Raw genomic sequence first — 12,537 nt, 5'->3', positions numbered from 1 at the left:
AGCTGCTAATCCATTTCCTTCAAGAAAATATCCAGAAGGATTTATCCTCTTACCAAGATGGAAGAAAAAATACCAGCTGAACTACAAAGATGTTACTGAAGGGAATTCTAGCACCTGGGACAACAACAGCATGTGATACTTTGTACCCTTACCTTGGGTCCTGGGACACCCTGAAGACCCTGTATTTGGGAGGAGAGACAAGATGTAAGCAATGTTTCAGGATGTTTTTAAACTCCAGGAATCCCAGTGAAGCATGCAGTGCAAAGGTTTTGCTCTGTGGGGCAGGAACCCCCAGCCCCAAAGCCTCTTTATTTGTGAAAGGGGACTTCATGTCCTGTTCTCACCTCCACCCAGGAGCCTCTTGCCAAGCACACCCTGGCAGGGGGCCAGGGGTGCTGTTCAGACAATTTCTGCAGTTGATCCCTTTAATCCCATCCATCCCATCTCACTACTGTCTTCCCTTTCATCTCCAGCTAACAAAACTTTCTTTCTTTGCCCTCCCAGCCCTGACCTACCCTGGGGGTGGGTTTGGCAGTGATGCCAAGCATGTTCCCATTTCAGTGAAGAGGTTCTGGCTGTCTCCACACAGAATCCTCCCCAGCCACTGCCTGCTCTAATCCCATGCCCATTCCCTTGCTCCTCAGGTGAATGACTCAAACTTACTGGAGGTCCTGGAGGGCCCTGGGGGCCAGGGGGCCCAGACACCTGGAAAGCAATGCAAGAGAAGTCACCCTCAGGGCCCAAAGTGGGGCTGCTCAGGGGGGAGAAAGGACACAGGGTACAGCAGAGCTCCTCTGCCAGCCTGGGAAACCTGGATTCCACCTAAGGACTGTGTTAGGAAGCAGCAGCAATCCAGGACTGAGTGGCTGGGAAGCAGCAGCAGCACTCAGGGGAGGGTTATGTAAAAGTTGCCAATCTTTAAGAGGAGGGAAAGCAGTGAGGTTTTTTCCAAGAAGGTCCACTTCCACTTCTCTACCACCATTCCTACAAGGAGGCATAGGGTTGTCACTGTCACATTTTCTGAAAAATCCCCTTGTCCAGGATTCTTCTCCTGGGAAGCTGAGAAGCCTCAGAAAAAAAAGAAAACAGTATTATCTCATTTGCTTCTCCTGTGTTTTGCTACTGGAGATTGTTTATCCAACATGTGAATTGTTTTAACTTAATGACCAATCACAAGTTTTCATTATTATCTTTTAGCCTTCTGTCTGTATCCCTTCTCTATTCTTTAATATGGTTTACTATAGCATTCTTTAATATAATATAGATCATAAAATAATAAATTAGCCTTCTAAAAACAAAGTCAGATTCATCTTTCCTCCCCATGATGGGGGACCCCAAAAATACCACATAGGGTCAAAAAGCAAAAGATATTAAAGAAGGTGCCTGGCTCCACATGTGTCAGTAGCCTGTGGGACTTCTTGCTGCAGGGCACTCCAAAGCCAGGGGTGAGCTCTGAGGGAAGAACAGGTAAATTCAGGAACACCAAAATCTTGGGGGAAAAAAAAATACATGTGTATATATACACATGCAAATAATTGCCAGGAAATAATTTACTGCAAATGCTGAGGAAAGTATTTGTTATGCTTTCCAAGACCTGTTCTTCCCTAGGCATCCCTTATTGCTTGGGGCTGGTGAGACAGACTGTTCTTGTGTCAGGGAAAGGAGGGATCAGGAGCCAGAGGTGCTGCTGCAGCCCCACAGCATGAGGCTTGCTGTCCCCAGCCAGGGGGTGTCACAGAGGGGGTGTCCCAGTTTCCAGCAGCACTGCTGCCACATCACCCCTCCCCTGCTGCTGAGACCACACAGGGACATGGAGCAGTGCCCTACCAGTGTCACTGTCACATTTTCTGAAAAAATCCCTTTGCCAGGATTTCTTCTCCTGGGAAGCTGAGAAGCCTCAGAGAAGGATGAAAACAATCATTATCTGATTGCTTCTCCTGTGTTTTGCTGCTTTGGAATGTGGTTTGGAGATTGTTTACCCAACAGGTGAATGTTTGATTGGTTTCATGTGAATTGTTTTTACTTAATAACCAATCACCATCAGCTCTGTTGGGACTCTGGGGACTCAGTCACAAGTTTTTAATTAGCATCTTGTTAAGCCTTCTGATGCATCCTTTCTCTATTCTTTAGTATAGCATTCTTTGATATAAGTACATAAAATAATAAATTAACCTTCTAAAAACTTAGAGTCAAATTCATCAGTTCCTCCTTTGTCCTGGGAACCCAAAGAATGCCACATCCCAGCTCTCCTGGATTCCCTTTGTCCCCCCAGCTCCCCCTTTTCTCCCTGCACACACCAGCAGAGCCCATCACCTCTGGCTGTGCTCTGGAGCTCCCCTGAGGCTGCCTGTGCACCCCCATGTGCTGGCTCCCCCAGGAGAGGTGGAACACACCATGTTTGACATTCCCTGTGTGCTGCTGGAGCCTGAGGGATGTTCTGTGACCCCTAACAAAGGGGGAGGGCTCTGAGGCTCCCAGGACACTCAGCACTTTGGGAAATGAGCCCTCGTGTGCTGCTCTGTGCTGTTTTCTCTTTACCAAGGAAAGAGCAGCCTTTTCTTTTCCATTCTTACTGTCAATCCTGGAAGTCCAATGGGCCCTGGCAATCCTGATGGTCCTGGCATCCCTTGGTCACCTTGTTCTCCCTTCTCTCCAGTGGGGCCATCTAGACCCTACAGATCAAGAAAGATTTGTGGAGTTTTGCACAACTAAGTCAGGCAGACATATAACATATCAATATTAGAGTCAAGACTGGCTCTGGTCATCCCAAGAGTACTCTGAAAACCTTGGGCATCCACTGGGTATCCAGGGAAATGCAGGACTTCACTGGCATTGAAAGCAGAGGGACCAATGGCTGAACATCCTCCTGTCTCTGTGGATGTTCCAGTCCCCAGGGTGGGGATGGGGTGCTGCTTTCCTGCCTCCAGGTTCTGCTCAGGGTTATGCAGTTTGCTGGAGTCCATGCAAGCAATCACTCCTCACAGCCAGCTGTTGAGACAGCAGGAGTTTCATCCTGGCAATCCCATGGAGAGGCAGGAAATCATTGCACAAACCCCCCTGAGCAGTGCTGGGGACACAGGAGCTGGGACAGACTGGTGCTGGGCACTGTGCCCCAGTGAGTGGCTGGGTTGTGAGGGGCTCCCCATGCAGCTGCCCTCCCAGAGGGGGTGTGCTGGTGCCTCAGCCTCCTCTCACACTCACCCTGCCCACTCCCAGCAGCATTTCAGTGCCAGCAGAACACAGGCAGCAAGCTGAGCAGGGCACACGGTGCCCAGAGAGCAGGACAGCCGCTCCAGCAGGAGGACAGCACACGTGCCAGGCAGGCAGGATCTCCTGAACTGTGGCACCTGAGCCAGCAGCACCCACCTCGCAGGGAGCCCTGGGGCAGGCAGCCCTGGGCAGGCAGCAGGACCTGGAGAGGCTTTGATTCACTCACCGGTGAGCCTGCTTGTCCTGGCTCTCCCTTCTCACCCTTCTCTCCTCTGCCCCCAGCGTGGCCTGGCTCTCCCTTCATCCCAGGAGGTCCATCCTTCCCTGGCAGCCCCTGAGGCCCAGGGGGGCCCGTTTCTCCAGGCTTGCCACGTGGTCCCTAAATGAAATTCACACAACAAACAGCTTACAGACAGAGTAAGGCTCAGAGCCTCTTTTTTCTGCTCATGCTTTCCCTTCCAGCTACACCCTTGGGAGACAGGACAAAGTAGCATTGCCAGGACAGATGTTAGGACACTGACAAACCATTAATGCTGCTTTCTGGGAAGCAAAATCCTTTTTTTCCCCGTGGGAAAAGCAACTGTGTGATGTCAGTGGCAGAGATGAGCCCAGGTAAGGCCTCTGAAGGGAAGAGCATCGTGCCTTACCTTTTCTCCATCATGGCCTGGCGGACCTGGCAAGCCAATTTCACCCTGAAACACAGAATTGTTACTTTGGCACTTTGAAAGCAGTTATTCTGACTCCTTCTGTGTGAAAAAGGCAGGCATTGAAGAAATAGTCTGTATGGACTACTCACAGGAAAAAAAAAAAAGCAGGAAAAATCCAAATATTTTTCCTGTAATCATCAAAAATAAAACATGGAAACCCTTGGGGTTTTCTGCAATCATAGAATAAACAAACAAACAAACAAACCAAAAACCCCCAACAAAACAAAAACAAATAAATAACAAAAAAAAAAACCAAAAAACACCAAAAAAACCCCCCATGGAAAGCCCTGTTGAAACACCACATTATGTGACTGGCTGAGCATTTTGCCAATCTTGTTGATCCTGACTGCCAGCTCCCAGTGCAGCCATGCAGTCCCCAGCCAACACAATCCCACAGTTTGGTTCCCACAAGCTGCTTCCTGAAGGGGAGGGCAAGTAGAAAGCATCCTTCATCTTTCAGATTAGGCATTATCATTGTGGGAAAAGAGATTTTCAGGATATTATTGTGTGTGAGGAGGAGTGGCAGAGGACAGCAGGACAGTCTGATAGTGCTGGACAGGAAATACAGGAGCACTGGGAAGAGCTGGGGGTGGGAATTCTGCCTGGGCCACTCCTGTGTTTCTCTGAGGTCTGCAAGAGCTGAACTGGGACAATACCTTCTGTCCTGGTGGCCCTGGAGGCCCAGCCACACCTGGACGTCCTGGGGGTCCCTAGAAAATGAAAAAAATATTTCCATATTTGTATTTTCCTAAGTTTAAGGGGCAAACACAGAGGAATATTCCAAGGGATTCCCAAAATCGTATTTTGCTGGGAAGATGAGCAATGGAGAGCCCTGAGAGCCCCTGCTCCTTCTGACCAGCATGTATGAGCCCTTAAAGCAGAGAGACGAAAGCCCTGATTAGAATTCAAGTGCCAGGATCAGAAGGCAAGATGAGCTCTTCTTTCAGCTGCCAGCTGCCCCAGCTTTAGCTCCCAATTGCAAAGGCCAAGTGTTTTAGCTGCACCTAAATTGTCAGGCCATCTGCTTAGGATGGACATATGGCTACTTGTGTAAAACCCCACAGCATGGGCAGGAACTCACCATCAAGGCCAAAGTTCGTATTTCCTAGGGGAAAAAAAAGAAAGAGAGAAAAATTAAAAAAGAAAATAACCATTGGAAAACTTAAGCTTTTTCCTCGACTTGGCTTGTTCTCCATTAATGTAACACTGGCTCAAATGAGTAAGGAGCTTACAAAATTAAGAGGGGAAAAAAACCCCAAAAGAAACCTAAACTAAAAGCTCACTCCAAGTCCCACAGAGCTGTTATTCTACAATTTTTCAATTTTCCCAGTGGAGCCCAGGCCAGCCCAGCTCACTGCACTCCATCCTCCCATTCCTTGTGAGGAAGTTTTGGTGACTTTATTCACCACCCACCCCACGCTCTGGGCCACTCCCAGGACATTCATGTGACCTCTCTGTCCCCCAGTGTCACTGCACCAGCCCAGCCACTGTGGCATTCACATTCTCTGGAAAAATCCCTTTGCTCTTGGGAAGCTGAGAAGCCTTTAAGAAAAAAGAAAACAATTTTTATCTCATTTGCTTCTCCTGTGCTGTGCTCACGTGGGATGTGTTTGAAGATTGTTTACCCACAGGTGATTGTTTCATGGATTTTAGTGTGAGTTGTTTTGACTCTTTGGCCAATTGGGGCCAAGCTGTGTTGAGACTCTGGAGAGAGTCACAAGTTTTCATTATTTTTAGCATTCTGTATCTTTTCTGTAATCTTTAGCATAGTATAGTATTTTTTAATATAATATAGTATCATAAAATAATAAATTAGCCTTCTGAGAACATGGAGTCAGAGTCATGATTCCTTCCTGCCACAAGGGTCCTTGCAAATACAATACAGCCAGTGCACAGGCATTCACCAAAACACTGCAGGCAGTGAGCTGTGGGATGAAGGGGACTGTGGCACAACCAAAGCTTCCCTTTGCTGCTGCTGCTGAGGAAGCAGATCTGCACTGTTCCCTGTCTGCATCCTTTGGGAAATAGCCAAGCATCCAGCAGACACCTCACAGGACAGGGCAGCTGCTCACCTGCAGAGCTTCACTGATGTTCCCATCATAGTCCATCATTTCATCCTTCCCAGGCTCTCCTTTGGGACCCTGTAAAATACCAGGTGTTGAGACAGGGGCTGGGACTGCCCTTCCCTTGGGGGGCTCAGAGCTGTGGCTCACTCTGAAAAAGGGGGCTCAGAGGGGCCCATTTCACCAGTGCCCAGTTTTTCATTTATTAAAGAAAGCCCCTGCAGTGCAGGAGATTCTACAGAATTGCAGCCAGCCCAGCTCAGCTCACCATGTCACAGCCATCAAAGCTGGCACTCTGGGAAGAGGTGAAGTTGAGGCCAGAATCCAGGAACTGGATTGTTTGACCAATTGTTAGATGTGTGCATGGATCCACCCTCTTGCTGCCCTTTTCTGGTAGGTCAAGGGCCTGAGTCCAGGCTGGGATGTCCAAACCCATCTCCTCCTATGAATGAGCCACCCTGACACGGCCTGGGAGAATGTGGAGAATGTTTTCCTCTAATGTAGGGCTGAGGGTGTAGAGAAAAGTGGAGGAAGAGCCCACCTCAAACTTAGCCACTGCCCATCTGTGAGTACCCTCAGTCACAGCAAGACTCAATCTGGGCTGTCAGTGAGGTCCCACTACCCTCAGACCCCTCTGAAGGGCCAAAACTGCCAGTGAAGGAACACCTACCCTTGGGCCCATGGGTCCCTGGTCTCCTGGTGAACCACGTTCCCCCTGAAACAGGAAATTCACAGTTTTAGCAAAGCTTCACTTTCTTGAACTGCAGAAATCCTGCTCTGCAGTCTGGGCTAGACAGCTTGATTTAAAATTCTCCTTCTCAGCTAAGTTTTGTACACCCAGGCACAAATGAGCAGCTCTGAAGCTGGGAATCAGAGCTGGGCTGTGCAGAAGCACTCCTTACCTTTTCTCCCTGTGATCCTGCAGCTCCAGGCTGACCAATGTCACCAGCTTCTCCCTGACAGGGACAGAAAGGGAGAGGCAGGGGTTTGTGTTGTGTTGAGAGGGTGCAACTCCACTGCTGGCTTTGCATTTCCAGGAGGAAGAGCAGCAGAACTGCACCAGCCAAGCACCCCTCCTGGGCTCCCTTCTCCTCAGGCAGCCCAAATCTCCTGCTGCCACTGCCCACCAGGCACCTTTCTGTTCCACCCAGTGCAGAGGGAGTGTTCAGAATGGTTTCTCACAATTATTTGAGCACAAGAAGGGCATTTTCCTTCTAAAAACAGTTCACAAACTCTCTCACCTGCAGCATACAGAACAACAATACTAGAACACTCTGTAGAACCTGGTATCCCTCCAGCAGGTGATCAGAGGTGGGCACAGATGAATACAACCTTTGCTCCTTCCCACACACCTTGTGCTGGGCACAGTCCCTCACAACACACAACTCTGTGAAGGAACAATCACTCACCTTTGGTCCAGGGGGTCCAGGCAGACCTGGAGGGCCAGGTTCTCCTTTAGCTCCCACCAAGGCATTCTCAGCAATTCCCTTCTCTCCCTGTTTGCAAAGAAGAACAATCCACATGTCTCAGCTCAGACTCTGCACCTCTGTAAGTTCACTTGCTAAAACACTGGCTCAGAAAAACACAGCCAAGACAAGATCCATCAGCTGGACTCTTGATAGCCCAGAGAGCTGCTCCAGGGGCAGCAGCTGGCCAGGAACCAGGACAGCAGCTCCTGCTGAGGGTCCTTGTGGAGCTCTGCCAGCTACCAGGGCCATGCTCATCCCTTTGGCTGCACCAGGCAACACAAGGCTGCCTGTGGACAGCCCTCATCCCCCAGCCTCCCCTTGAACCCTGTGCTCTTCTGCTGATGAAACTGAGCTGATTAAACCACCTGATTGATGATGGCTTCTTCTGGAATGCTCCCCCTGGAGCTGTAGCCACCAGCCCTGCACACCACCATGTCCTTTGCACAGAGCAGATAATAAGGCAGTAACAGCAAAGCTTTGCCATTACACCCTCATCCCTTCCTGAAATGGCCACTGGCATTCAGTGCACAGTCCCCTTTCCCAAAGGAAAAGCACCCTGTGCAAGTCTGGTTTGAAAGGTGTGATTTGTACCTGGAAATCTCAGAGCATGGGGAAAAACCAGTTTCAGAGCTTGGCTTTATCTGACCTGCCCTGGGCCTCTCTGAGCACAGCAGTGCAGCTCCCCAAAAGTCCAGCTCCTCCTCATCCATGGATCTTGGAGCAGGAGGGAGGCTGAAATGCCATGTTACATCTGGGGTCATGCTTTTAAAGGGGAACTACTGGAACACAATTCCGTGGTCCTGCTCCCAGGACCACAACATCCCCCTTATTGCATGAGGGCATGCAATTTCTACAAAAAGGCATCTTTGGTGTGCCTCCCTCACACCCCTGACTGAAGATGACATTCAGCTGAGCAGTGCAGGACATGCTGCCACAGTCAGCTAAGAATGTGTGAAATGCACAGGAGGGAGGGAGGAAAAGGGGTGAGGGTGGCCCCACCAAAAAACCAAACCAAAACGAACGAACAAAAAAAAACCAAACAAAAAACCCCAAACAAACAAACAAAAAAGAAATTCAGGAGAGAGACAAACCTTTGGGCCAGGAAGTCCAGGAATTCCAGGGTCACCAGCTCGTCCCTTCTCACCCTGTTGGCAAAATGAACATGGTCAAGGCTGACTCTGCAGGCTCTCCATCCTGGTGATCTGCTCCTGGTTCCACACCCTCTTTCCCTTCCCTAGGGATTTTATTTTGGGCACAGAGCTTGAGCAGTACCAGCTCAAGACATTACATGTTCTTGCCCAACCTTTTGACTATCTCTGCACATCACTGCCATTTCTCTCCAAAGGAAGGTGAATGAGAAAGGGATCCAGGGTCCCCACTGTGCATTCTCCTTATCCCTCTGGTCAGCTGAACACTTTTCCCTGTCCCTTCTCCCGCACAGGCTTTCCCTGAGCCACATGCCCACAGAAGCTGTTGCCCAGGGTGAATTTTAGCTGGAGTGCAGGACTTTCTCCATGCCCTGCTCCTCTTCCCTAGCTCCAAATGCCAGCCTCATCATGCTCCCAAACAAACCCAAGCAGTGCAGCATCTCAGCTGGCAGCCAAGCTCTGGGACACACACTGGCCATGGAAGCAGTGAAGGCAGGAGTGGCAGAAATGGCAAAGCCAGCAGCTGATGGTGGAAGGTGATGCCTGGAGAGCTGCAGGCTGAGCTGTGTGAGGCACCATGGAGGATGCCAGGGCCAGTGAGCAATGGAGAGCACCCAGCATTCCCTTGGTGAAGTGGCTTTGCTCAGTTCACCATGACACCCGGGCCATATTTTCAATATTGGAGCTCAATTACTGGTCTCTATGTTGAAGTTAAGTTCTCTGCAGAGCATTCCACCCAGCTGCTAAACCCATGGTTTCCAGGCACAATGTCCTGTCTGGGAGTCTGCATTTTGCCAGGACAGAGACATTGGAGGTTTCTGTTACCCTGAAGAGATGTTTCAAATGCATCCCCAGGGAAAGGTGTGCTCTTAGCCCCTATCCCCACAGCTCCAAGACTCAGCAGCTTGTACAGATTATACAAAACAACTCAAGACCTCTTTGCCCCACAGGTGGCCATGCTGCTGGCCTGCAGAGGCTGTGCTGCTCATCAGAGCTCAATGGCACCCATCTGACACACAGGGGACTTGCACCAATGCTCCAGGAACAGACATGCACTGGTGGCTCCCTGGAAAATAATCTACTAGGAGCAATATTTTTGTCAGGCAATTCTAGAGTGCAGTGACCCCTTTCTCCAAGGTAATTTGGCTTCCAGCCACCTGCAAGCCCCCTTCCCCCCAGCTTTCTTTCCTTGCCAGAGCATGCACATTGCTAAATTAATGCTCTCCCTGGAAAGAGAGAAAACATTTTTGAGACCTCATACCCAAGGAAAAGGTTTGGCATTGAAGGTTTTTATAAAAATATAGTTATTAATCCTGTCCCAGGGCTCTGTGACTCCCTGATTCTGCTTTGGTATGCCACTTTTCATTCAAGGTCTGTTTTGAATACACGTGTCCATAAGAGCTACTGAAAACATCCTGTGCTGCCAGAACCAGGGTGCAAAGCAGTGGATTTCTTGAGGAAGGAGGTCAGATTACTGGATCCCTGTTTAGGCTGTTATTTCTGGAGTCAAGAGAAGTGGCACTGTCCTCAATCGTTCCCGGGACACGACTGCAGCCCAGGCATCTCATGCTGCCCTGGGATGTCAGGGCAGACAGGAACACACAAACACACACTTCACCAGGGGGGCAGAGCCAGCAGAGCACACACAGTCCCCTGCAAGCACCACAATGCAGGAGCGCAGCACTGCCGGGACACCCAGCCCAAACACACAGTGTCCTACCCGCTGCCCCCTCTTCCCTGGCAAACCTGGGGGGCCCATCCTCCCTGGCACTCCAGAATCTCCCTTGGTGGGGAAGAAAAGAGACAGAGAACGTTGTGTTACACGGCTGTCACGTGCTGTAACATAACCCAGCCAGCCTCACACGGGAGGAGGCAGCTGCTCCAGGATGGAGAGGGATGGGGCAGTGCTGAATGTGTAGGCAACCCCAGCGAGGGGAGAGATGAGTGAATTTGACTCCATGTTCTTAGAAGGCTAAGTTATTATTTTATGTTACTATATTATATTAAAGAATACTATACTAAAGAATAAAGGGTACAGACAGAAGGCTACAAAGAATGATAATAAAAACTCGTGACTCTTTCCAGAGTCCTGACACAACCCGACAATGATTGGTCATTAACTAAATACAACTCACATGAAACCAATCAAACAACCACCTGTTGGATAAACAATCTCCAACCACATTCCAAAGCAGCAAAACACAGGAGAAGAAATCAGATAATGATTGTTTTCATTTTTCTCTGAGGCTTCTCAGCTTCGCAGGAGAAGAAATCCTGGCAAAGGGATTTTTCAGAAAATGTGACAGTGACAGGGCAGTACTGCCCTGGGAACTCACAGCAGGTCACTCCACACTGACACAGGAGGGGACAGCCCTCTGCAGGGACATGGGAAGGCTCTGGGGCACAGAAGTGCTGGGAGGCACAAGGGGAACAAGGGAAGGGGCAGAGGGAAGTTGGAAGGTATTCCCATGGACACAGATGTTGCTCTGATTTTTTTACGTTTTTCTAAGCCTTCTGATGTTTACATTCTTGTAATGAACTTTCTCACACACTTTCTGTAAATAACTTCTTGTTTTGCATTCTTTTATAAAAGAAGAAAAATTTGATGGACTGTTGGTCCAGTGTCATTGGAGAGGTGGCACTGTCACCCTCCAATCCACTGCCACTCTTAGAAATCTATAAATGTTAAAGTCAAAAACTAAAGTCCCCCTTTTTTACCTTGAGAAGAGCAGTGTGTGCACTTTGTGTTATTTCACGTCCTGTAGTGACACACAGACATGAGCAGGAGGAGGGAAATATTTGCAGTATGGTCTCTTTCTCACTGGCTATCACTGTATCCTACTACCAATTTGCTCAGAGTGGCAGGTGCCATTGGGCCCTGGATTTGGGCACTGGGAAGCACACAGACATTCCTCAGCTCCCTCAGCTGCTCAGGGAGGGCAGAAATACACAAACCAACCCGAAGTGCATGCTCAAAACCTCCTGAGAGTACCTTTTCTCCTGGAGTCCCAGGCTCGCCCTGGTGAGAAAGAGACAGGAAAGTAGAGTGAGAAACCAGGAGGAGAGAGTACAAATCCTCCTAGAGCTATCAGAGTGGGGAAAAGAACATTCATCTCTGGGGGCCTTAGCTGGTAAGTAAAGGCTGAGAGTGCTTCAGTTGCAAAGTTTGTGCCTGGAACCTCTTTTATCTTCATTAGCCAGCTCCCAGGCTGCCATAAGAAACCACCAAACCTCAGACTCACAGCTTCCATAGAACAGAGTAACCACCTTGCAGTACTTGCAGGTGTTTACCAGATACAAAAGAGCAGAGCAAGACAAGACTCGTGTGCTGGCACAGAGGAATTTGCCACTCCCTGCTCTGTTTTCGCAGGAGAGGAGCAAGGCTGCGGGTGCAGCCGGGGGAGGCTGTGCCGATCCGAGCTCAGCAGACCCGGGGTGAGGCTGCACGCAGGTCTGGTACCTCTGCCACAGGAGGCAGTTCTGATATTCCCCATCAGTGGGAGCTGTCCGACCATTCTGCAGCGCCCTGCGCTCTCCCAGCTCCAGCCCGTGCCCAAGCCGAGGCACTGCAGCCCAGAACTGACCTTCATCCCTGCGGCCGCCATCCCGGGAGCGCCCTGGCAGAGAGAGCAGAGACAGCAACACCTTGTTTGAAATTAATCGGACACACATTCTTTAAAACGAAACAGTATCAGTCCGGTGAAAGTAAAAACGTAAAAATCCACATCTCCTCCTTTCCACAGCTCAGAAGTGATGCTGTAACAGCACACATCTTCATTCCCTGAGCAGCTGTTCACCCATGGCAGTGGCTCTGGGCTCCAGAAAGCTCTTCCAAAGGCAGGCACCATGAGCACAACCCAGACAAACAGACTGACACCCCCACCACCCCTGGTTCAGTCCTGCAAGTGAAGCAAAGGCCAACAAGCAGAACAGTGTCAAA

The 12,537-nt window shown here is 49.7% G+C and overlaps 1 protein-coding gene across 1 annotated transcript in view; it reads right to left on the bottom strand.

Moving 5' to 3' along the window:
- The window catches only part of LOC118688601 (collagen alpha-1(XIII) chain), a 54,070-nt gene that overhangs the window by 14,406 nt on the left and 27,127 nt on the right, over window positions 1–12,537 (bottom strand). The window contains exons 17-31 of the mRNA XM_054515668.1: window positions 12,182–12,214; window positions 11,590–11,616; window positions 10,318–10,380; window positions 8,541–8,594; window positions 7,390–7,476; window positions 6,883–6,936; window positions 6,651–6,695; window positions 5,990–6,058; window positions 4,999–5,022; window positions 4,574–4,627; window positions 3,858–3,902; window positions 3,437–3,589; window positions 2,574–2,672; window positions 664–705; window positions 153–179 (exon numbers count right to left, since the gene is read on the bottom strand). Of these exons, the coding sequence (XP_054371643.1) occupies window positions 153–179; window positions 664–705; window positions 2,574–2,672; window positions 3,437–3,589; window positions 3,858–3,902; window positions 4,574–4,627; window positions 4,999–5,022; window positions 5,990–6,058; window positions 6,651–6,695; window positions 6,883–6,936; window positions 7,390–7,476; window positions 8,541–8,594; window positions 10,318–10,380; window positions 11,590–11,616; window positions 12,182–12,214 (876 nt within the window). The remainder of the gene's footprint in view (window positions 1–152; window positions 180–663; window positions 706–2,573; window positions 2,673–3,436; window positions 3,590–3,857; window positions 3,903–4,573; window positions 4,628–4,998; window positions 5,023–5,989; window positions 6,059–6,650; window positions 6,696–6,882; window positions 6,937–7,389; window positions 7,477–8,540; window positions 8,595–10,317; window positions 10,381–11,589; window positions 11,617–12,181; window positions 12,215–12,537) is intronic.

The sequence above is a fragment of the Molothrus ater genome, chromosome 8 (assembly GCF_012460135.2).
Source record: "Molothrus ater isolate BHLD 08-10-18 breed brown headed cowbird chromosome 8, BPBGC_Mater_1.1, whole genome shotgun sequence".
Classification (NCBI taxonomy): Eukaryota; Metazoa; Chordata; class Aves; order Passeriformes; family Icteridae; genus Molothrus; species Molothrus ater.
This window is presented reverse-complemented; position numbering and strand designations above follow the sequence as displayed.